This window comes from Astyanax mexicanus, chromosome 14, assembly GCF_023375975.1.
Source record: "Astyanax mexicanus isolate ESR-SI-001 chromosome 14, AstMex3_surface, whole genome shotgun sequence".
NCBI lineage: Eukaryota > Metazoa > Chordata > Actinopteri > Characiformes > Acestrorhamphidae > Astyanax > Astyanax mexicanus.
The window spans coordinates 160,001-183,141 of record NC_064421.1 but is presented as its reverse complement, the minus strand read 5'-3'; the positions used below and the strand labels follow the sequence as shown (position 1 = coordinate 183,141).

General features: G+C 42.8%; 1 protein-coding gene across 1 annotated transcript in view; it reads right to left on the bottom strand.

Annotated features, from left to right (window-relative positions):
• smyd3 (SET and MYND domain containing 3) overlaps window positions 1–23,141 on the bottom strand; it is a 107,584-nt gene that overhangs the window by 1,547 nt on the left and 82,896 nt on the right. The window contains exons 6-10 of the mRNA XM_049463923.1: window positions 18,482–18,549; window positions 18,114–18,216; window positions 16,896–17,006; window positions 14,311–14,398; window positions 11,940–12,108 (exon numbers count right to left, since the gene is read on the bottom strand). Of these exons, the coding sequence (XP_049319880.1) occupies window positions 11,940–12,108; window positions 14,311–14,398; window positions 16,896–17,006; window positions 18,114–18,216; window positions 18,482–18,549 (539 nt within the window). The remainder of the gene's footprint in view (window positions 1–11,939; window positions 12,109–14,310; window positions 14,399–16,895; window positions 17,007–18,113; window positions 18,217–18,481; window positions 18,550–23,141) is intronic.

Here is a 23,141-nt window from a genome sequence, read left to right as displayed (position 1 = left end):
TAATCTTCATTGATGTAAAGTAATGTTTAATGAACTCAGAAATCCACAGCAACATTTTATCTGTCAGTTTAAAGAAAGATGGAACCAAACTGACAGGAAGATCCTTCATACAGAAAGATAAAAACCCAAAACCCACTGCAGAACTACAGAGGAGATCATCAGATCTGAGTTAATAAATCTCCAGACCTAAACCTTATAAAGCGTTTAACCCCCCCCCCCCCCAAAACTAACAGACTTGATATTAAGTCTTATTCACATTAATTAACTTTATCTATTAAATGGGGGGGGGGGGGGGGGTTTAAACAGATGGGGCTGAATCTGCTGAACTGTGTCTCAGATACATATTAAATAATACCTGAATATAAAAACTCAAATGTTTTTAGTCTACAGCATTTATTCACTGTTTCAGTAGGTTTGTAGGGAAGTGAATGTATTTGTTGTGTTTGCAGGAATGGATTTATATTCAACATGAAATACATGAAATAAAACATGATATATTGTAAGAATTTTTTTGCTTATTTATTTGTTAATTTGTTTGTTATTTGCATTTTCCATATTGTCCTCTATATTGCAAATCTCTGAGATTTGGGATTATAGATATTTATGTTGGAATTAATAAGATTTGTGTTGCTATAATTCAGTTTTTAATCAGTAGTATAAACAGAGCGATTCAGTTATAAAATCTAATCTAAATGAATCTGATCAGGATGGTGAAGACTGAGCTCCATCCAACGCCCTTCCTCCTCTCCTCCACCGCAGCTCCTCCAGCCCAGCCAATCAGCACTCAGCGCAGCATCCGCCGTGCCTGTTGCCCTGGCAACAGCCTGGAGAGGGTCCGGGGGGGTGGGAGAGGCCTGTTAGCGCTTTCATTAGCGTTAGCGCTTCCTCTCATTCAGCTCTTACTGGATCATTACCAAGAACAAAGCGCCGCGCGGCACGACGGAGCACTTTACACCAATATTAAATCACCATCAGCATCTCCGACAAAACCCCTTATCTCCCCTCTCCTGCCCCCTGCACCCGGCCCCGCCCACCGCTTAACCCCGCGCTGCACCACGTTAACCACCGCCGGGGTTCATTATTTTACTGTAGTAAACAGCAGGTCTACCAACTGATCGATCAGTTATTGATCCCAATAAACTCCGTCCCAGAGATCAATTGACAGTGCTTAGAGTGACCTGGCCGTCCAATCCCATTTAGCCCCGCCTTAATTCTGTACTCACCAACCCCACCCCCCCCCACCGCTAACGAGCACCTGCTAATACTGACTGGCTAAATACGCACACCTACACACTGCTATGGTCTCCCAGGTGACTGCTGTGGGGAAGCTAGGAGGTTTCTGTGGCGCTCAATGTGGTTACTATGGTATCCTGAATAACTGCTGTGGGTAAGATGGGAAGTTGCTGTGGCGCTTAATGTGGTTGCTATGGTATTCTGGGTGATTGCTGTGGGTGAGGTGGGAGGTTGCTGTGGTGCTCCATGTGGTTGCTATGTTATCCTGGGTGACTGCTGTGGATGAGCTGGAAGGTTGCTGTGGTGCTCCATGTGGTTGCCATGGTATCCTGGGTGACTGCTGTGGGTGAGGTGAGAAGTTGCTGTGGTGCTCCATGTGGTTGCTATGGTATACTGGGTGACTGCTGTGGGTGAGATGGGAGGTTCCTGTGGCATTTTTATGTGGTTGCTATGGTATCCTGGGTGACTGCTGTGGATGAGGTGAGAGGTTGCTGTGGTGCTCCATGTGGTTGCTATGGTATCGAGGGTGACTGCTGTGGATGAGGTGAGAGGTTGCTGTGGTGCTCCATGTGGTTGCTATGATATACTGGTTGACTGATGGGTGAGATGGGATGATGCTGTGGTGCTCCATGTGGTTGCTATGGTATCCTAGATGACTGCTCCCAACCTTACCCCTGGTCTAGCCCTAAACCTAACCCTAGCCCTAACCTTAGACCTGGTCTAGACCTAAACCTAGCTCAACAGCAATTAGATATGGATATAAGTGAAACCACATAGAATAGCTCAGTAACATCACAGAAACCTATATCAACCACCTAGGATACCACTGTTACCACCTAAAACAGCATATCAACCACCTGGTACAGAACTGGAACAGTGAAGCTGAGAGTGCAGCTGCTGTAAGACTAAATGCTTGAATCGAGCCGACTGTCTGTCATATTGTATGAGTATTCAGTGCAGTGTGTTTGAGCTGAGCTGTGTATCCTGTATGTATTGGTGTTTTATGTGCAGCATGTTCTCAGAGTAACCGCGGTAACCAGCCGGATTAACCCCTCACTTCCCTCAGAATAAACAGCTCCAGCCGAAAATCCCACGCTCTGTTCATTTACCTCTCACTTAACCCCCGCAGACTGCCGTAATTACACCGCCGCACCGCACCGTCCACCGTGCTGCCCGCTGCACCACCACAACCCCCCCCCCCCCCCACACACACACTAACACCGGATTAGCCGTGTAACAGCCTTCATTTACATGCTAATTACAGGGTGGTTTGTTTTGCTTTAATGGAGCGCATGGACCAGGAGACTGCTGGACCAGTGGTGCTCATAAACACTGACCTTCACACACACACACACACACACACACACAAACACTAACACACACTCACTAACATACACATCACATTCATCAAACCACCAAACAGAGGGAACCTGCCGGAGACTCTTTGGTCCCTATTTTAGAGATCTATAGGTGCTGGGGATTCTGTATCTGTTGTAACTGTAGATTAATCTTTATTTATAAACACTAATAAAAGGAATCTGAGGGGAATCTGTTACTCATTCTGCTGCAGGATAAACCTGCACTCGGAGAATAGGGATGCATTCTGGCAGAGAGACACAATTCAGCACCTGCTACATTTACAACATTATACAAACCAATCAGTGTTAAGTATTGAGAGACTCCGCCTATGTAGGTGAGTGATCATTAACAGGATGTAGTAAAGTTGTTTAGTCGCTCAGTCACTAAACTGCAGTGTGAAACAGAAACTAAATGAATCAAATACAGAACAGAATACAATCTAGCACACAGTAGAAGTTTAGTTCAGACTTTTAAGAATGAAAATATGCTGAATAGACTATTAAATCTCTTGGATTAAAACTGATCTCAGAAGAAGAAGTGAAGCAGGTTCTCCTGAATAAATGAATAATGGAGAAGCTTTGATATTAATTTATTATAATGTTAATTATTATGAGTGGAGCTCTGCAATACATCACACTCTCTTTATGAATTTCTGCATGCAATTAAAGCAATTCTGCTGCTCAAACTCAAGCTGATGCCTGAAACAATTTAGCAGCGTTAGCATTAGCGTTAGCTACCATTAGCACTGAAAGCTCGGAGTGAATCCTGATAAAAAAGCAACAGATGTCCTGAAAATAAACAGAACCTAACTAACCCTCCTAAATAACAATGAGATCTCCTGTCCCGCCATCCCGCCCCCTCTCCATCTGATTGAAGGATCCATTATGAATTTGTCAGGTGGTCTCGGAGCGTCACTCTCCGAAGCCCTTGAAGCCTGGCAGAGGAGTCGTGGAGGACATTAAAGCGGGATCACTGGGAATAATTGCCTGCTCAGGGACGTCGGCGATGCAGGAACGCTGGAAATCCAATTCCAGGAATAATTGGGGAACCCAGACAAGGTCCCGATTAACCCCCGCCACGCTGGGACAGGGATTAAGGAAGCGTGAGGGACGGAGAATAGAGCTGTAATGGAATGCCATCACACTGAGAATGATCTATACACACAAACACAAAAACCTCTTAACTCCGGTGTCAGTGCCGATACACTCACTGACACGTATCTCCAGCTGTTGATGGATAGGGATGCTGCGGTGGTGGAGAATCTTTAGCTCTGTGATGTTTGAGAGCTTCACCGCCTCCCATCTGATCTCAGACCAGGGGGTGGTAGGAGGGGTTCTTATAGCAGGAAGGAGCTCCCTATCAAAATACTCTCAGAGGCTAATTTCAGGTAGTGCACCTCCTGGTGAGAGATCACTCACTGCTAGACCTGCCTCTATGAAGCACTATAAGGCATTTAAACCAGTTGACAGACTTTCAGGGGAAAGCGAATCCAGGTTTCTGTTTGGGATCTGATGATGGTCAGGTTTGAGTATGGAGGTTATTGCCCTGGACTGAAGAGTTCACACTGTAAACTGCAGGTGTGATTAGTTAATTGATTGATGATCTGAGGATCATCTCATACAGTGAGAGTCAGTCACTCCTAGTAGTGATAGGAGGAACATTACTAACAGTGATCTCAGTGATCTGTGCAGAACATCCTGCAGATCCATGTGTTGCTGCTTTCTCTCCTGCAGAACTTCCTGCTGATAGCAACAGCATTTTTCAGCAGGATAATGTTCACCCACACACAGCAAGGGTTTCCCAGGAACACAGTCTCCACCAGATTGCAGCACTTCCTCGTCCTGCAGATCTCCAGATTTATCACCAATCCAGCATTTATGGAGCAGCTGGGACTCAGCTTCAGCTTCAACCTACGAGTGTAGAGCTACAGGATCTACAGGCCCAGCTGTAGCAACATATGTGGGTAAATGTGCTGCAGGATCCATACAGAACCTGTAGAACCTCCAAACCCAACCCTCTCAATCTCATCTTATATCCAGCATATCCTAAACTAGGGCCTCATTTCAACTGTTTTACCAATTAACTTTTGCCTATTTATCAATATCCTACATTAATCAATCCTATAATTAATCAATTAACTAAATTGTTATCATGGTTCTATATAGAACCACTGGCTTTACTGAAGAGCCCTTGTTTTAAAGAATGTACACAGTCCTCAGTGTAGTGTGAGCGAGTTGCCTGTTATAATAGGGACCCTGCAGGTGATGTTTGGTCCAAGGTGGGCGAAACAATATCAATATCTGGAATAGTGAAAGAGTTCAGGGTTCAGGGAGCATGAGATCATCATTTTCACACATGGATTGAGAGAATTCACCACAGAGTCCAGATCTTAACCTCATTGAGAATCTTTGGGATGTGCTGGATGGAGAAGAACTGCTTCGTGCAGCGGTTGGTCAGACTCTACTATCATCAATGTTGCTGCTGCAAGATCTTGGTGAAAAATTAATAAATTAATGCAGCACTGGAATAATAAATCTTGTGACACTGCAGAAGCTTATTGAAACAATGACAAAGTGAATGCAGCATCACGCAATTAAAGATAAAGATACTCCAACAAACAGAGAACTGTAGAGCAGTAAACGGTTTCTCACCAGGAGGTACACTACCCCAAAAACGCTTCCTTCACTGAGGCATTGGGGAAAGCACTTTCATGCCCTCTTTTGGTGAAAAGACCCAGAGTCCCATCACACCACACCTGTAATCATTAGCATATCTACATATCTGATACAGAGCTGCACGTTGCACTGTTATTATTATTATTCATTAATCCTGCTTACGAACGCTCGCCCGCTCGGCTCCTGTCTGACAGTTCTGCTCACTCGGTTCTCCTGGTTCTCCTGGTTCCGCCTCTGGTGTCTCAGCAGACACTAATCTGACACGCTCACAACAGGCGTGAAGAGGAGGCTGAGGCTCAGCTGGCCGTGATAAACCCTCTATTCACGCTTCACACAGGCGTCCGTCTGGAGGAAACACTCAGCCAGCGTATTTATATTTCCTCGTTTTACAGAACAGAGCTGAGGGGGGATTTCTGAGGACACGGCCGTCCTCCTCTATTTCTTCACCCCTGATTTTATCTGAAATCACTGGAGCTTCACAGCTGCTGAAAATGAAATCTGCAGAAGCTGCAGTCAATAATCTCCTGGAGTTCAGCCTGGAGCTGAGTTTCAGTCTCAGCTTCGTATACGAGAGAGACAATTCCTACAGACTCAAATTCAATCTGAGAAAAGAAGATCAAGGTTTAGGAGAGGTGAGGAACAGCGCCGCCCTGGTGGATCCTCTCTTATCCTCTTATTCACTCTTCAAAATGTTCGAGCTGATTTTATAGCTGGTAATCTATGATCTTCCCAGATTGTCTGGATTTAAAATTGATTGAGATGCTGTGGATGATTTTAAACAGGATGTTTATGCTGGAAAATCGTCCAATGTGTCTGAATTAAAATAATTCTGTAAAGAAGAGTGGAACTAAATTCCCCTACAGAGATATGAAAGACTCGTTACCAGTTATCAGCAAAAACTGACTGCAGTTTAAACAGCAGAGCGACGCAGAGATGCGGACGCAGGAATGCAGTAGTGTAAATGCGACAGCAGCGTAGGGCGCTCGCACAGGGAACACCATACACACTGCATTAACTCAACGCAGAATCATACACTGGCCTTAAGGGGGCGAATACTGTTTCTCAGCACTGTAGATACAGATGTAGCTTCACACCCCTATTTAAACAGTAAATACATGTACATATCATTATCTATAGCTATATGTCTTTAGAATGCTCAAGTTTGCATTTCAGTACCGATAAACCCTGTAACTCTATTGTCTCTATTTTATTCTAAACAGAAATCTTTGATTACTACATTTGTAGTGCTGGTACATACGGTATACAGGGGGAAAATTGAAACTAATATGAATTTCTTTTTAAGGTCTATTGTTTACATTCTTCAGCTGTTTTTCTAATAAAAAAGTCTGATTTCTTCATATATTGTGTAATTGTGTAATTTTTGGTACAAAGTAAACCCAGTAATAATCAAAGCCTTAATTTAAAGACTTGGTGTTTTATATTATATGTACTCTTAAAAATAGAGTAAACCAAATACCTATATTAAAGCCCAGTCATGCAAAAAAAATAAAAATAAGATAAAATAAAAATACTGTGAAACTGTCAGAATCTCGAAAAATAATACAGTGATATACAATTTTGGTCATGCCGCCCAGCACTAACATGTTGGATCCTCAAAGTAAAGAAAGATTGCCAATAGTAATAAATGATTATTAACCTGTTGGTGCCTTCTCTTATGCCATATAAATATAAATATGAGCTTTAAACGATCAGTTATTATTCTTTATTTGTCCTAAAGCCTGTGCAGAAACATCACTCAGCTTCACATTCAATCAACACCACAGCCAGCGTATGCATATTTCCCCTATTTATGAATTAAAGCAGTGGGGGTGATTTTAGAGGACATGGCCTCCACAATCCCTTCACTGCAGAATTAATTAGAAATCACTGGAGCTTCACCGACAAACAGAAATCTGCTGCAGCCGGAGTCCATAATCCCTCGCTCTTCAGCCTGGAGCCCATCCTACCTCTCAGCTCTGCTCTCAGCTTCGTAAAATATATATATTTAATGTATAATATAACCTGAAGAACCAATCAGGGACAGGCTAGCTCACTCGCTATTTAGCACTAATACAATCTGTACTCTGTTTTAAATGGATAGTTTAGCTTGGTTTACAAAAATCATTAATCTTAGAATATTTTAGCTACCCAACAACAAATTAGCACCCATTCTATCAGTAAAATGACTGGTTTTCCTCTGTAACTCACTGGGGGTTCTGTGTTTTACTGGTAAATGTAGTTCCTTCACTGTTGTCACAACAACACGTCCAGCTTCATCTCATCATGAGATGCAGTTCATCACCAGACGCTGAGCACTGAAAACTTCTGCTGCTGGAAAACAGATCCCTCTCTGAGCTCCTGATCTCAGTGTGCCTTGTGCTGATCCACATCACCCTAGGAGTGATGAGGGGAAAGAGACAGCGCCATCTACTGTACTGTACCCACCCAGAGAGAGAGCAAGACCGACTGTGCTCTCTCGGGGCTCCGGCAGCTAAGGGCTAGCTGCATGACCGGGATTCGAACCAGTGATCTCCTGATCATAGTGGCAGTGCTTAGCCCGTTAGACCGTTCTCTTGCAACACCTATAGAACTGCAACATCTTAGCAGTCTACGAAACCAACGCCTATACCTTAGCAACCACCTAGCAACACCACTGCTGAGCTGGAGTCACACTCAGTATCTGCACTCTTTAAATTTAATTTTCAATAAGACTTTTACATCTTTTACAGCTCCATTCTGCTTTATGGGCACAGCTTTAAAAATGTTCCCACAAGGATCCTAATCTCTGGAATCCTGATCCTAAAGACCCGAGGGCTCTGGATCACCTCTGCTGATGATGTGTACGGATATCTAGAACCTGGTTCAGAGTTTGGTTTGCTGTATAAAGAACAGAACTGACTGATCTCCAGAACCGAGTCCGGTGAGTGCGTTGATGATGAATCGTGGACAGTGTTGGTGATGATGGACAGAGTGCTGTGTTGATAGTGATGAATCATGGATGGTGTGGGTGGTGATTAATTGTGGACGGTGCGGGTGGTGGTGATGAACAGAGTCCGGTGTTGGTGATGAATCGTGAACAGTGTTGGTCACTGGGGTTCTGCTCCTTCTCCATGTATTCAATTACTCTACAGGAGCTCCAATCCACAGAGGAGCTGATCCAGCGAACTCAATAAAGGTTAAACAGCAGCTCAGATCAGCAGATCCTCTACAGGTAACTCTTTACCTGCTCAGCAATAAAACTCATTTACCCCAAACTCCAGCTTCCCCAACCCAAACCACCCCCGTCTGATTCACTTTATTCACTATCAGACTGCTGATATCAGACTAATGTAGATCCTGCACTGAGTCTGAGATGAGATACGGCTGAGGAGAGAATTTAATTTAAACTGTTTGATCCACCTTAAATACATGATCTGCACTAAATTAACAAAAGCCCACAGTAAGGAGCAGATAGTTTAATGTAGTGAATGTTTATCTGTGTGAATATAATGATGATTTATTAGAGTGGATACAGCATTAGAGTGAAAGAATTTAAGTTAATTTAGGGGTAAAACTGGTTAAAACACTTAAAAGGAGGCTCTAGTTCCCTGTTAGTTTTCTCAGCAGATTGTTGGAGTTTGTTTGAATCAGATCATCACTGGATCCCAAACAGAACCTGGATGAAATGATTCACCACTGAAAATAAACACCAGCAATTCATTAAAACCACCGTCCAGCTTCTCTCAGGCCAGTGATGCTCTTCGACCCAAACCCGCCTAAGACTGTGTTTCTGTAGATCAGCAGCTGAAGAAATTAAAATCTGATAAATAAGAAGATCACCTTGGACTTTATCTCTTTAAATATACAAAAAATCATTCAAACTATAAGATCAATACAGTGCTGAACAGAGTCAATATAAGCCCTGTAGATCCTACAGGTAGACACGCTTCAGTACAGCGGGATGTTTCCTGTAGTGAGTTTTAAACAGTGAAAGTTATCGTGGTAGTGTGCGGTAGTGTACGAGAGTGTGCAGTAGTGTGGTAGTGGGGTAGTGTGAGAGTTTAGTAGTGTGAGGTAGTGTGGTAGTGTGGGTGGTTGCTCAGGTAGACACGCTTCAGTACAGCGGGATGTTTCCTGTAGTGAGTTTTAAACAGTGAAAGTTATCGTGGTAGTGTGCGGTAGTGTTCAGTAGTGTGTGGTAATATGGAAGTGTGTAGTAGCGTGAGAGTGTGCGCTAGTGTGTGGTAGTGTGAGGTAGTGTGGTAGTGTATGGTAATATGGAAGTGTGTAGTAGTGTGAGAGTGTGCGGTAGTGTGAGGTAGTATGGTAGTGTGGGTGGTTGCTCAGGTAGACACGCTTCAGCACAGCGGGATGTTTCCTGTAGTGAGTTTTAAACAGTGAAAGTTATTGTGGCAGTGTGCGGTAGTGTACGAGAGTGTGCAGTAGTGTGTGATAATATGGAAGTATGTAGTAGTGTGAGGTAGTGTGGTAGTGTGGGTGGTTGCTCAGGTAGACACGCTTCAGTACAGCGGGGATGTTTCCTGTAGTGAGTTTTAGTGAAAGTTCTCAGTGATAATAAATAATTGAGTGTTTTATTGTTGGGATGCAGATCAGAGCTGATGAAATATGAATGAGGCGGTGAAGAACCGGAACGTTCTCCTGTGATTAAAACTGAATTAAACAGAGCAAATCTGAACACAGATACCTGCTGCTGCTGTCAGACACAACATCTCATCTTCATCTATTCCTGACTTCAGGAGACGCTGAGAAACAGGAACACGTCCTGCTTCACATCAGATCAGTTTCTCAACGTTTTACTGCCTTAACTAATTCTATCTGTGGGAAACTGGGAAATACAGAGAGTTTTACAGAGTTTAAAACAGGACACTCTACCTGAAATACTCCCTGTTCATTCTACCGCCGCCCTATAAAACACCTCCTCTACCCAACATCTAACACAAAAGTTTTACAAAGCAGAATTTAATATTCTAAAACATCTGAAAACAGGGAATAAAGAGAATTCCCAGAGAGAGAGCACGGACTCACAAGAAATCTGTAATAAACGAGGAGCTGAGTGAACTGAGAGGATTTACACAAGTTACCTACAGTCACGCAGGGTTCTGTCCTTAGACCTAGTAAAAAGCAGCCTATCAACCAATACCTGTACCATAGCAACCACAACTCTTTAGCAACATCTATTAATTAAAAAAAAAATAATAAATTACGCTCAAAATGAACCACACCCAATGCTTAATTAAGGTAATTAGTGCATAACTTGTGGGTTTCGAGATGCATGAGGTGTACTTTTCCCATCGTTATGATAGTAAAGACACACTGACACGCCCTAAATCAAGCTGCACGATGCACAGCTGATGAGTAGACTATGCTAATGCCATTCTGCTCTATATCAGAGTGGATTCTCCTACAGCTCCTTGCCCGTTTCTACAGTCAGGTCATACTGATCATATTGTCTTAATCATGTGTTGGAGATTCTGGCTCTCTGCTTTCTGATTGGATGTTGGGTGGGGGTTTAGAGATGTATGTTTCCAGTATGTTTTTGTTTATGGATTCTCTCAAGCTTCTTATCTGGGGCTGGAGTATTGTAATAAGAATAAGCCGGGGTGGTTCACGTGGTGCTCGTGGTTCTCCTGAGAGAAGAACCTCATTGTATCTGTCTATGTGCCGGGTAGGCTGCCCTGATGCCAGGTCTGATTGGCAGGGATGAGGAGGTGCCTGGTGCTGTGAGTGGCTGGACCAGCCTGCAGCAACAGTACCGTCACATGACCTCCACAGCATCACCAGGTGACCCAGAGAACCCGGCACAGCCGCCACCTGCCACGCCGAGTTGCTGCCGGCTCGACAGGGTCCCCGCGTGTCTGTAGCGGCAGCAGGTAGCTGCCACCTGCCTAGTCGGTGCTGCCACTGGCCTCGACCAAGCAGCACGCCACAGCCGCCACCTGCCAGCCGCCACCTGCCAGTCTCTGGATCAGAGAGCCGGTCAGGAGTCACAGAGACGAACTGAAGTTTAATATCGGAGTGTTTTTAGGTTATTGTTTGTTTGTTTGTTTGTTTGGGTGTCGAAACAAATACTACTTACTATTTACGGAATTTTATCAAATTTTATAAGTGATTTATAACATGTTACAGATCAGTTAAAGAAACATTTTTATTTCACACTGCTGGAATAGATAGATAGACAGAAACTTTAAATAGATACTTTAGATGGATTTTATTTAATATCATATAATAATTTAGCAGTGAATATTTGTTCACAACAGGATTAGCCAGTAGACTTCTTCTGAAGGAGGGATCTGTACCTACTGTCTGTGGTGAGTCAGGAGATGTTAGAACTTTCTTTTGTGCTTTTATCACAGCTAATCATGAACGAGGTGGTTCTTGTTTTTCCATGTAACTACACAAGCTAACTCTAACATGAGGCCAACAACAGCTTATTTGCATAAAAGTGACAGAGCCCTTAAACGGTTGATTCTGAAAAGGACTGAAACTGGTGAGAATAGAGCTGATCTTTATCTTTATGTGAGAGATTTAGTTTAAAGAACTTCATGAACATGTTTTGTTTAGAATATAGAATATATGTACAATACATCCTCTTTACGTTTTTTATTTATCCTCAGAAGCGTTAAAGCTGTTATACTGATTAAATCAGTCTCTGTTTGAGGGTCAGTTACTCACCGGTATGGTTCCAGAGTTCTGATCCCAAACTCCAGAGCTTTCTGGTACTGATCCAGACTGATGGAGGCGTCCATGGCCAGATCCAGCAGCCGCAGCCGGTAAACGTTAGCATCCGGAACAGCGTCACCGGCTAACAGCGTCTCACACTCTTTCAGAAGCTCCTCCCACTCTGGAGTTACGAGCAGTTAAAGATATAACTCAAGATAAACACAGAGACAGAAGAGCCTGGGGAATTCATTATATCATTCAATTCATTTAATTCAAGAAGTATAGATTCTAGAGTTTAATAAAATACTTCTGTAGAAGCTGAAAAAGAATCAACTCAAGCTTTTTACTCTCTAAGTAAAAGTGTTTTAAAAAAGTACTGGATTTAAAACTACTTAAAGTATAAAAGTAAAAGTAATGTAAGGAAAAAAAATATATAAAAATTAAGAACAAAAGCTTAGGCCACGCCCACAGAGTCCCATAGTGCACTACACCCCCCCCCCCCCCCTCAAACACATTTTTCTAAAAGCTATAATGACTATAATAATGTTAAAATATTAAAATGTTAATGTTGATAATATAATTTGGGATTTTGCACTCGGCTGTTCTCTAGTGTTTCAGCTGCATATATGCTGATTATAAATGAATGTATTTTATTTAGTAGAATGTAAATATATTAAAGAAGTTTAGTTGGACTGGAGTTCTATTGAGTTCTGTACGTCTGCTCTGTTCTTACTGGAGTGGGTGTGGGGGGGGGGCGTGTGTGTGTGGGGGGGGTGTTTGGGGGGGCGTGTGTGATGGATCACAGTATTATCCAATAGGGAGTGGGAATGGTATATGTTTATACTTCTCTACATCCAATCACAATCAGATTCTCTCTATCTGGATGGAGAGATTTATCTGGATAGGGGTTTTATTGAACGATGAGAAGCTGGAATAAAAACCAGCTGAAATGAAACAGGAGTAACGAGGCTGTTTTTATTAAAATGTAAGAAGGAGAAAGTTCAGATAATAATAATAACTGCAGTAAAGTATAGATGTGTTGGATCTGTGTCTAATACTCTGAATATCATTAAATCCTCCTGACAGTAATGTTCACGCTGCTACTGTAAACACTCCTCAGTACAGTAGAGGCTGGAGGCGGGCGTCCCGACACTTTTGGCCGGGTGTCAGTAGGAAGTGAGACGGGCTGGCGGGTGTTGTTTGAGGACGTCGGCTGGAACAGAACACAGCTCTGACTGACAGACGAGTGAAGAACCCGCCGGCTGCTCCATCACTCTGTTCCAGACTTTACACACCAACACACTCCTATATCATCATCATTCAGAGATTATTTCTTTATCTATTTTATTTTCTACACTGTAGATTAATATTAAAGAGATAATCATATATAATTCTGTATTAAAGAGTATAAACGTGATATTCCTCCACATTAATTCCCTGATCTAAACCTGATGAACTGAGATGGTGATTTGAGGTGATTTAATTGGGATGAGCTGGAGCTTCACAGCGTGAAGGAAAAGCAGCAGCTATTGTTCAGCACCTCCAGAAACTCCTTCCTTCAAGATGCTGAGAAAACTATTCCAGGTGATTCTCCCTCATGAAGATACTGAGATTAAAATCTCACCAAGAGTCTGCAGATCACTGGGTGTTGGGGGGATATGTTAACTAAGTTAAGTAAAGCTAAGCTGAGTTCAGTGAACAAAACTGTAATTCTTAAAAGAAAAAAAATAATTAAAGTTAAGTTAAGTGCTGGATGTTAATCTACACAGATTTCTCTCCTGAAAACTGTTTATTTGGTTGAGTAAAGCTCTTCTGTTTATTTACAGTAAGATAAGATTTACACTAAGGCTGGGTGCAGCAGTTTTAGCATTAGCGGCTAACCATAGCACTAGTTGGACGCAAACGCTGGCGGACAGCACGACACTGAGGAATCCTGAGTGTTCCGGTAAGTCAGGGTGATATTAGCTAGCGGTTCGTCCCACGTAGTTTGTTTTAACAAGGCAAACACACAGACTAAAGTCCGATATACTCACCTCCGAATGGTGAAAGAGATAGTGTTTAGCGCGGTTAGTGGCTAATGCTAATGTTTCTCCAGCAGTGCTAGCCGGATTATAAAGCACACTGTCAATTTTTGGGAAAATTAAAGGATTTTAAAAGCGCCGTATAGTCTGAAAAATATAATACATAAATAAATAAAATAATAATACAAAATAAATAAAAAATACATAATATATAATAAAATAAATAATATAAATTACACCTGACCGCACAAAACCCTTAACCCTTATAGTAATTGATATATAATTATATAATTGATATATTATAAGATAATGAGTTTAATATAAAGTGATTATGATCTGCTGGATTAGAAACTGAAGGATACTCTGATCAGTCTGGAGCTTCTCCAAATCCTGCAGCCTGTCCTTCAAACTTAACCACACCCCCTCATCACCAACCAGCATCTCAGCATCCTGCACACACACACACACACACACACACACACACACATATTTATTAATACAACATGACATATATATATATTTGTAATGTAGTGAATCTTCATATGTGTGATATTAATAATGATATTTAAGGGTGTTTTTACACCAGCACTATTTGTTCTGGTTAAAACTGACTCTGATTGGTTTGTACTCTTAATGTGGTTTAATTGATCAGGTGTGAAAACAGTAATCACACTCAGATTCAGATCAAAACAACTGAACCAAGACCAGTTAGTGAAGATGATCTCAGTCCGGTACCAAATGAACTCTGAAATGGTTTGCTTGTGGTGAAAACGTGATCTGGTCTCGATCCGACCCAGATATTAAATATACTCCTTTTATTTGAGCTAAACTGCTGATAAGGTGAAAAGAACATCATTTACGGGAACAGCAATGTTATTTTATTTACTATTCTGTTTATTGTTGATGTAAAAGTTGGGTTTGTGCTGCTGTGTGTTCATGTGTGTGTAATAAGTGGGGGCGTACGCTCGGCTCGGCACAGCGCCTGTGTTACCGAGATAGCGATGAACGTCTGACTGTTGGCGTCTGTCTAGGTTGTATTCAGTCAGTGGAGCTCCTGTGTTTTCTGTTACCAAGATAAACAAGATAAAACTCCAGAAATGTACCTGAACACACCTCATTTCCAGAACACCACGCCCATCAGTGTAGATATATTCAGAAGCTCTGCTGCTTCTGAATGTGTAGCTGAATCAATATTACCTTTATATATCAGTATAAATGATCTTTATTTATTACTTCTGATAGCGTTTATCTTTATTCTGAATAATAATATTATAATCTCATGTCTCCCTCTGGGTGCTGCTGGAATGTATTAAATAAAGATATGAATACGAAACTCTAGTATAGAGTTTATAGAACTCATAACCCTGAAATACCTGTATGAAGGTGAGCTGAAGGTGAATCTGTCAGTCTCTCAGGCCCCGCCCCCTCCTGCATATGATATTAAATATGTTTATTATCTGATAGAGCAGATTTCACACTCTAATTACTCCGGCCGTCTGTCGCACGAGTGAGCTGAAACCTCAGCGGTGCTGTATCCAGCGTGAAATGTGGGGGGTAATTGGCCATTTTGGGGCGGTTGTATTTGTGGCGGAGGGAGGGGGTGATTTGTTGGGGGGGTGATTTGTTGGGGGGGTGATTTGTTGGGGGGGGTGATTTGTTGGGGGGGGGGGGATTTGTCTTTGAGGAGCTGATCCAGGTTTTGCTTCTGGATTTTAAAGGCAGCAGATATGAAGCTGCTCTAAATTAGACTGGCTTTTAGTAAATCAGTCTGAGTTTTGATCCGTCTGATCGTGAGGAAGTTCAGTGAGGTCACTGTCCTGCAGTGGAGGTTCATAATACCCATATAACCATTTCCTCACTAGCTCCGCCCCCTGCTCCCCCCCCCCCCACACCCCCAACTTGCTGAGAATAAGCACACACCGTCCGTATCAAACCCGTTACAGAGCTGTGATGAAAGTGGAGTCGGGGTAACAGTAAAAACAGTATTAACCTCACTGTTTCCAGAAAAACCCGCCCCCTTTCACACATACATCCTATAAACCAGGCCCCCTCACTGCCCTCTGCTTTTAACCCCCCATCAGGAACAGTTACCAGCCTCCTTTCATTATCTTTACCTGTCTCTAACGGCACACCTCAACATCCCCATCCCCCTCTCAGAGCCGTATATGAGGTCTTCTTCCTCCTGTCTGGTTTAAACAGCAGCAGATCTTCTGAATATATCTACACTGATGGGCGTGGTGTTCTGGAAATGAGGTGTGTTCAGGTACATTTCTGGAGTTTTATCTTGTTTATCTTGGTAACAGAAAACACAGGAGCTCCACTGACTGAATACAACCTAGACAGACGCCAACAGACAGACGTTCATCGCTATCTCGGTAACACAGGCGCCGTGCCGAGCCGAGCGTACACACCCACTTATTACACACACATGAACACACAGCAGCACAAACCCAACTTTTACATCAACAATAAACAGAATAGTAAATAAAATAACATTGCTGTTCCCGTAAATGAGCTGCTGGAGCTCCTTCACAGCGTCAACCAGCAGCTCAGTTTCCTCTGCTGAGAAGAGTTTGTTGGACACGTCCAGGTAGCTGCACCGTTACAATAGCAATCCACCAAAGTCAGAGCTCACCTGATCTACTCTTAAAGAGAATGATGAACAAACAGGTGACACTCAGATTGGTTTATTTCACGTTACGCCCAAAATTAACCAAAACCATGATTAATTAAGAGAATTAGTACATGACTTTTGGTTGTTTTCCAGTCATTATAATAGCAAAGATCCACTGACACGCCCTAAATCAAGCTGCACGGCTGAAGACTTGCAAATAGAAAACTAAAACCAGGTGTTCTAAGTGGGCGGGGATAAACTGCTGTAGGCTGAAAGAATAAATGGGTGGAGCTAAACTGCTGTAGGCTGGGTGAGTGAGTGGGCGGGGCTTACCGTGTTCTCTGTGGTGCAGCGTTGGCACTGGCACTGGAAGTGGTACTGCTGCTGTAACTGAGTCCTCCTCTCCACACGAGGCGCCAACACCTCCGTATAACTGATCGTCAACTACAGACCGAGAGAAAGACATGCCAAAAGTCATGGGACAGCTGTATGTAAATTGGGAACACCCACACCTGTATAAGTGGTGAGGTGTTATCTTGTGATTATTAATAATATTATTAATGATAAAGTTCTGGGAGTGGAGCTGTTGAGGAGCGGTCAGTAACGAGTGTCTTTAGGTCAGTGCCCGGCACTCTGAGTCACGGCGCTCGTTAAGCTCGTTATAAAGGACTGTAATTACCCGGCTCTCCGCCGGACCTGAGAGCAGCATTAGCGTCCGCTAATTCAATTAGCATCAGTGTAATCTGGTGATAAAGTGCATGAACTCCATAACCTCCCTCAGCGCTGACTCCGCCCACCTGCCACATACTGACCACAGACCTGCCGCTGGCTGCTCAGATTCCCTCACACTGTTTACCCTGTACTAAACCCCGTACTAAACCCAATACTAAACCCTGTACTAAACCCCGTACTAAACCCAATACTAAACCCTGTACTAAACCCCGTACTAAACCCAATACTAAACCCCGTACTAAACCCAATACTAAACCCTGTACTAAACCCTGTACTGAACCCTGTACTAAACCCTGTACTGAACCTGGTACTAATCCTGTACAACACCCCATACTAAATATTGTACTGAACCCAGTACTAAACCAAGTACTAAACCCTGTACTAAACACTGCACTAAACCCTGTACTGAATCTGGTACTAATCCTGTGCAACACCCCGTACTAAACACTGTACTAAACCCACATTAGTGCTGGGTTTAGTATAAAGTTTGAACACTGTATAAACCAAGTACTAAATCCGTACTAAACCCTTCAATATACTCTGTATTTAACCCCATACTAAACCCAGTACTACTCGCCATACTAAACACCACACGAAACACTGTACTATACCCTGTATTTAACCCCGTACTACACCCAGTAGTAAACACCACACTAAACCTGTACTAAAACACGTACTACATCCATACTAAACCCAGCACTACATCCTATAAACCTCTTCAGTAGTGCTGTATGATTATTGATATTTACCTCTTCAGTAGTGCTGTATGATTATTGATATCTACCTCTTCAGTAGTGCTGTATGATTATTGATATCTACCTCTTCAGTGGGCTGGATGTTCCGCACGGCTCTGAGCTGCAGCCTCTTCCCCAGAAACACCATCACACAGTTCGGCCTGCAGTCATGATTCAGCAGAGACATACTAACACACACACACACACACACCATACACACACACCATACACACACACCATACACACACACACACACACACCATACACACACACCATACACACACACCATACACACACACACCATACACACACACACCATACACACACACACCATACACACACACCATACACACACACCATACACACACACACCATACACACATTATATTTATATACTGCTGTTATATTCTCTGGGCTGTGTGATATATTATTACCTGTGTCAGGTGAACTCACCTGGGGTACAGTCCCACTCCAATATCCTGCAGCTCTCCATTACTGATACTGAAACAGTTACAGGTCACCTGGAGAACAGAACCAGAACATAAACATCACCGTCAGTCCAGCTACAGTACAGTTACAGCACAGCTACAGCACAGCTACAGCACAGCTACAGAACAGATACAGCACTTATACAGTACAGGTACAGCACAGTTCCAACACAGTTACACCACAGGTACAGCGCATCTACAGCACGGGTACAGCGCAGCTACAGCATGGCTACAGCGTAGCTACAGCACAGCTACTGAACAGATACAGCACTGATACAGCACAGGTACACCACAGGTACAGCACTGATATAGCACTGATACAGCACAGCTACAGCACAGGTACACCACAGGTACAGCACTGATACAGCACTGATACAGCACATCTACAGCACAGGTACACCACAGGTACAGCGCAGCTACAGCACAGTTACAGCACAGTTACAGCACAGTTACAGCACAGCTACAGAACAGCTTCAGCACTGATACAGCACAATTACAGCACAGCTACAGCACAGCTACAGCACAGAGAATGGGTAATTGCACCGAGCATGTAAAAGAATCATTTTAAACTGGGCGGGTGTGATGCGGTCTCCTTTCAGAGCGGATTAATCCGATTCCAGGTTATGTTCAGAGAGGGAGAGAGAGAGAGAGAGAAAGAGAGAGAGAGAGAGAGAAAGAGAGAGAGAGAGAGAGAGAGAGCTCAGTCAGAATCTTCACTCCTTCGTTTCTTTGGTTTTACTATGAGTGAATGATCTACTGAGCTCTGAGTTTCCTCTTCTGAAGTCCCCGCTGCTCCACCAGCCGCTCGCGCTCAGTAAAACTGAGCCGGATCCTCTTTTAGAGGCTGTACGTGTGACGTAAGTACGTGAAGACGCGTGACGTGACCAGAAGAAGAAGAACTCACGCAGAAAGTGTCATGACACCCCAGTTTATAGATTGAATATATTATCAGGATTAGCAGGGATGGTGGTTCAGCTCACTGATACCATTAAACACTATATTTTATCCATATTCTTCTACAATCAGAAATTCTTATGCTTTCAGTTTAAAAACTAAATTATACAGAACTGCTGCTTTAACTTCAATTTCATAGTTTTATTTAATTTAATCAGGAATTTATGGTAAGTAAAAAAAGAAAACTGGAGGAAACAGATACACTGATGACACTCAGCTCATCTTCATCATCCAGCAGATCCTCAACTTTCCACTCAAACATCAGAGAAACAAAACTGGGCTAAAACCAATAAAACAAAGAACAAAGTAATAAAAGTGAAGTTTTAGGGGAAGAGCTGTGATCTGTATCTCCAAACCAGCAGAATGAGGACAGAAATCCCCAAACATCCTTCATCAATCAGACTCCTGCTCCTCATCATCATCATCATCATCACGCTGAGACAGAGCAGATAAACTTCTCTTTAAACTCTAAACTCAATAAACAGATCACTGTCAGATTAAACCCCTCAATCAAACTACAATCAAACTATAATCACACAGAATTATTCAATTCAGCTCCAAATTCACATCTCTGATTTAATATTCAACTCTCCAATTTAATACAATAGAACAACACTGTATACCCCGGCAACCCCCTGATCCCACCATCCAAACTATGAAGTAAATGATGAGTTTTGAACATGTCTGCTGGATTTTCTCAGTCAGTTTTATGAGGTAGAGTCACCTTGAATTCAGGCTTTCAGTTAACAGCTGTGCTGAACTCATCAAGAGTTAATTACTTGAATTTCTTGTCTCTTAATAAAGTGTTTGAGAGCATCAGTTAAAGTAAAGTAGTGAAGAGGTAGAGTTACAGGTATACAGTGAATAGTGAATATTTCAGTAATGTTCGAATCCAGGTTATGAGAAGCAACAACTACTCAACTAAATAAAGAAAATACTTTAAGTGATTTCACTGCAAACACCATCTAAAACATTTTAATGATGGAACCGGCACTCATCAGGACCAACCCAGGAAAGGAAACGCCAGAGTTTCCTCTGTTGTACAGGATAAGATCATCAGAGTTTCCAGCCTCAGAAACTGTATTTTGGTTTAACACTTTTATGTTAAGTAGAGTGAGTGTAGTTTTGGTTCTGGGGGTCCGGTTGTACCCGGGTCAGTGGGTCTGTGAGCGGCGGCTTCATTACATAGGATAATGTGTAGATTAGCGTGTAGTTGGGGAATACTGAGGAGCATTGGAGAGCGTTGGAGAACATTGGAGAACGTTGGAGAACGTTGGAGAACGCAGGAGAACGCAGGAGAACGTGGGGCAGTAGGGTTCTGTGTTGGTTCTGAGTGAGGAGATCTGGAGTTAATGGAGCGGCTCGGCGCCGCTGCTTTAAATAACTCAGCCGTCTGGATAATTTACTCTATTTGATGTCAGAGCGCCACAGGCTGGCCCCGCCCACTTCAGCCCCGACCCACCGGATCAGAACCGGACCACCGCACACTGCACTGAACACACTCCAACACCATTATACTCTAATAAATACATTATCTACTATCTATTATCAGAAACATGTTCTCACACCACTGTAACTGTAATTAATTAATGACCTCATGTATTAATTACAGTTTACATTTACATTTTGTGTTAAAAGATCTGAGAATATCACAACAACCACCCAGCAACACCCCAGCAGCCACCTAACAACCGCAACAGCATCCTAGCAACCAGCATAGCAGCTTACCCACTGACTGGTGTTTCAGGACGTGTGAACAGTGACTATGTTGAGTACGTTTGGTGTTTAATCTCTGAGGGAACTCTGGGATCAGTCGTACAGAGTTAACGGTAACCGTGACGTTATTTAACGCTGTGTTTTATCGTACGCAGTTTCTGAAGAGCTGATCACTCAGTTTACTCCACACACCAGACTCCTCCCTCCCGGCGCCGTGGTCACGCCAACAACATGACGTGCTATTGGACGAGAGTTCTATAAGGGGGTGTGGTTTTAAAGGGTATGTTTTTAGGAACACAGACCATTTCTTCATCTACAGTATAGTCTTATAGATTAGTTATAATTGCATGACTGATAATGTTATCAATATCTTGTGGTCTTTCAATGTGTAAGAGTGTGTGTAAGAGAGAGAGTGTGTGTGTGTGTGTGTGTGTTTTCACATGACAGACTCTCCACCTGTTGGTGTTGACAGGGAGCTGTGTGATGCCTGTCGCCCGTAGCGACAAAGTCTGCACATCAGACAGCAGTGTGTGTGTGTGTGTGTGTGTGTGTGTGTGTGTGTGTGTGTGTGTATAGTGTGTGTGTGTTTCACTGTGACTCAGGCTGGGTGTATATAATATATAATGTAGTATGATACTTTTGGTGGTTATATATTTAGAACTGTAGTTGTGGGAGGAGTCAGACTGAAACCTGCAGATTTAACCAATCAAATTTCTGATAAACAGTAAAACCAATCAATCAGGATCTCTCAGATCCAGAGTTCAGACCTGCAGTGCTGAATATATCATTTATCATACATTAATAATCATAAACAGATAAACATATCCTACACTCTCACACACACATCTAGATTAATCTGAATCAGAACAGCAGGTGTGAAAGGAGAACATAAACCACAATCTGAACCAAAAGGCCCAAACTGGATCAGATGAATAGAGAAGATCTCACTGATCTACTGAATCATGATCCAGTTAAAAACTGAGAAACAGAAACACTTTATTCAGATCAGTTACAGGAAGTTTATAGAGTCAGTCTCTCGTCACCCGCTAAACAATAGAAGAAGAAAAAGTAGAGGTGTTGTGCTGAAATGCGTCTCTGTGCAGGAGCGTCATGCAGCACTCTTATTAAACTCTTATTTATAAACACTAATAAAAGGAATCTGAGGGGAATCTGGACAAACCTGCAATCCAACAACAGAGACGTATTCTGGCAGAGAGACACAATTCAGCACAACACCTGCTGAAATCCTACTCACTGCACTGATAACATTCTACAAACCAATCAGTGTTGAGTGTAGAGAGACTCCACCCACGTAGATGATGATGACAGGATGTAGCAAAGTAGTTTATTGTCTCAGTCACTAAACTGCAGTGTGAAACCGAAACTAACCGGACTAAATGATGTAGTGAGTGGGAGGAGTTACACTAATATATACTGATATAAACTCTGAGGTCTGGAGTCTGAAGAACAGCATAGTGAGTTCAGACATATAAACTCCACAACAACACACTGACCAATAGCGGAGGGCGAGGAGATATGTGGGCGGGGCTGAGTGGGCGGAGTCGGGCGGTTCTGGGTTCTGCTGATGGTGGAGATAAAACCGTTTGAAGTTCTAAACTCAGCAATCAGTCAGAGCCGTCAGTCTGCCGGTCCTAATGTTTCGGAAAAAGTGTTGGCAGTAAAAGCAGGGATGTGTGTGTGTATAATGTGTGTGTGTATAATGTGTGTGTGTGTGTATCTTTCCGCTCGGTGGGTGTGCAGGTATGTCTCACCTGATAGCACCACCTTACTGCAGGATCTACTGTTCCCCACTGACCCCCGACCACACGATACTATCACACACACACACACACACACTATACACACACTATACACACACTATACACACACTACACACACTATACACACACTACACACACACACACACACACTATACACACACTATACACACACTA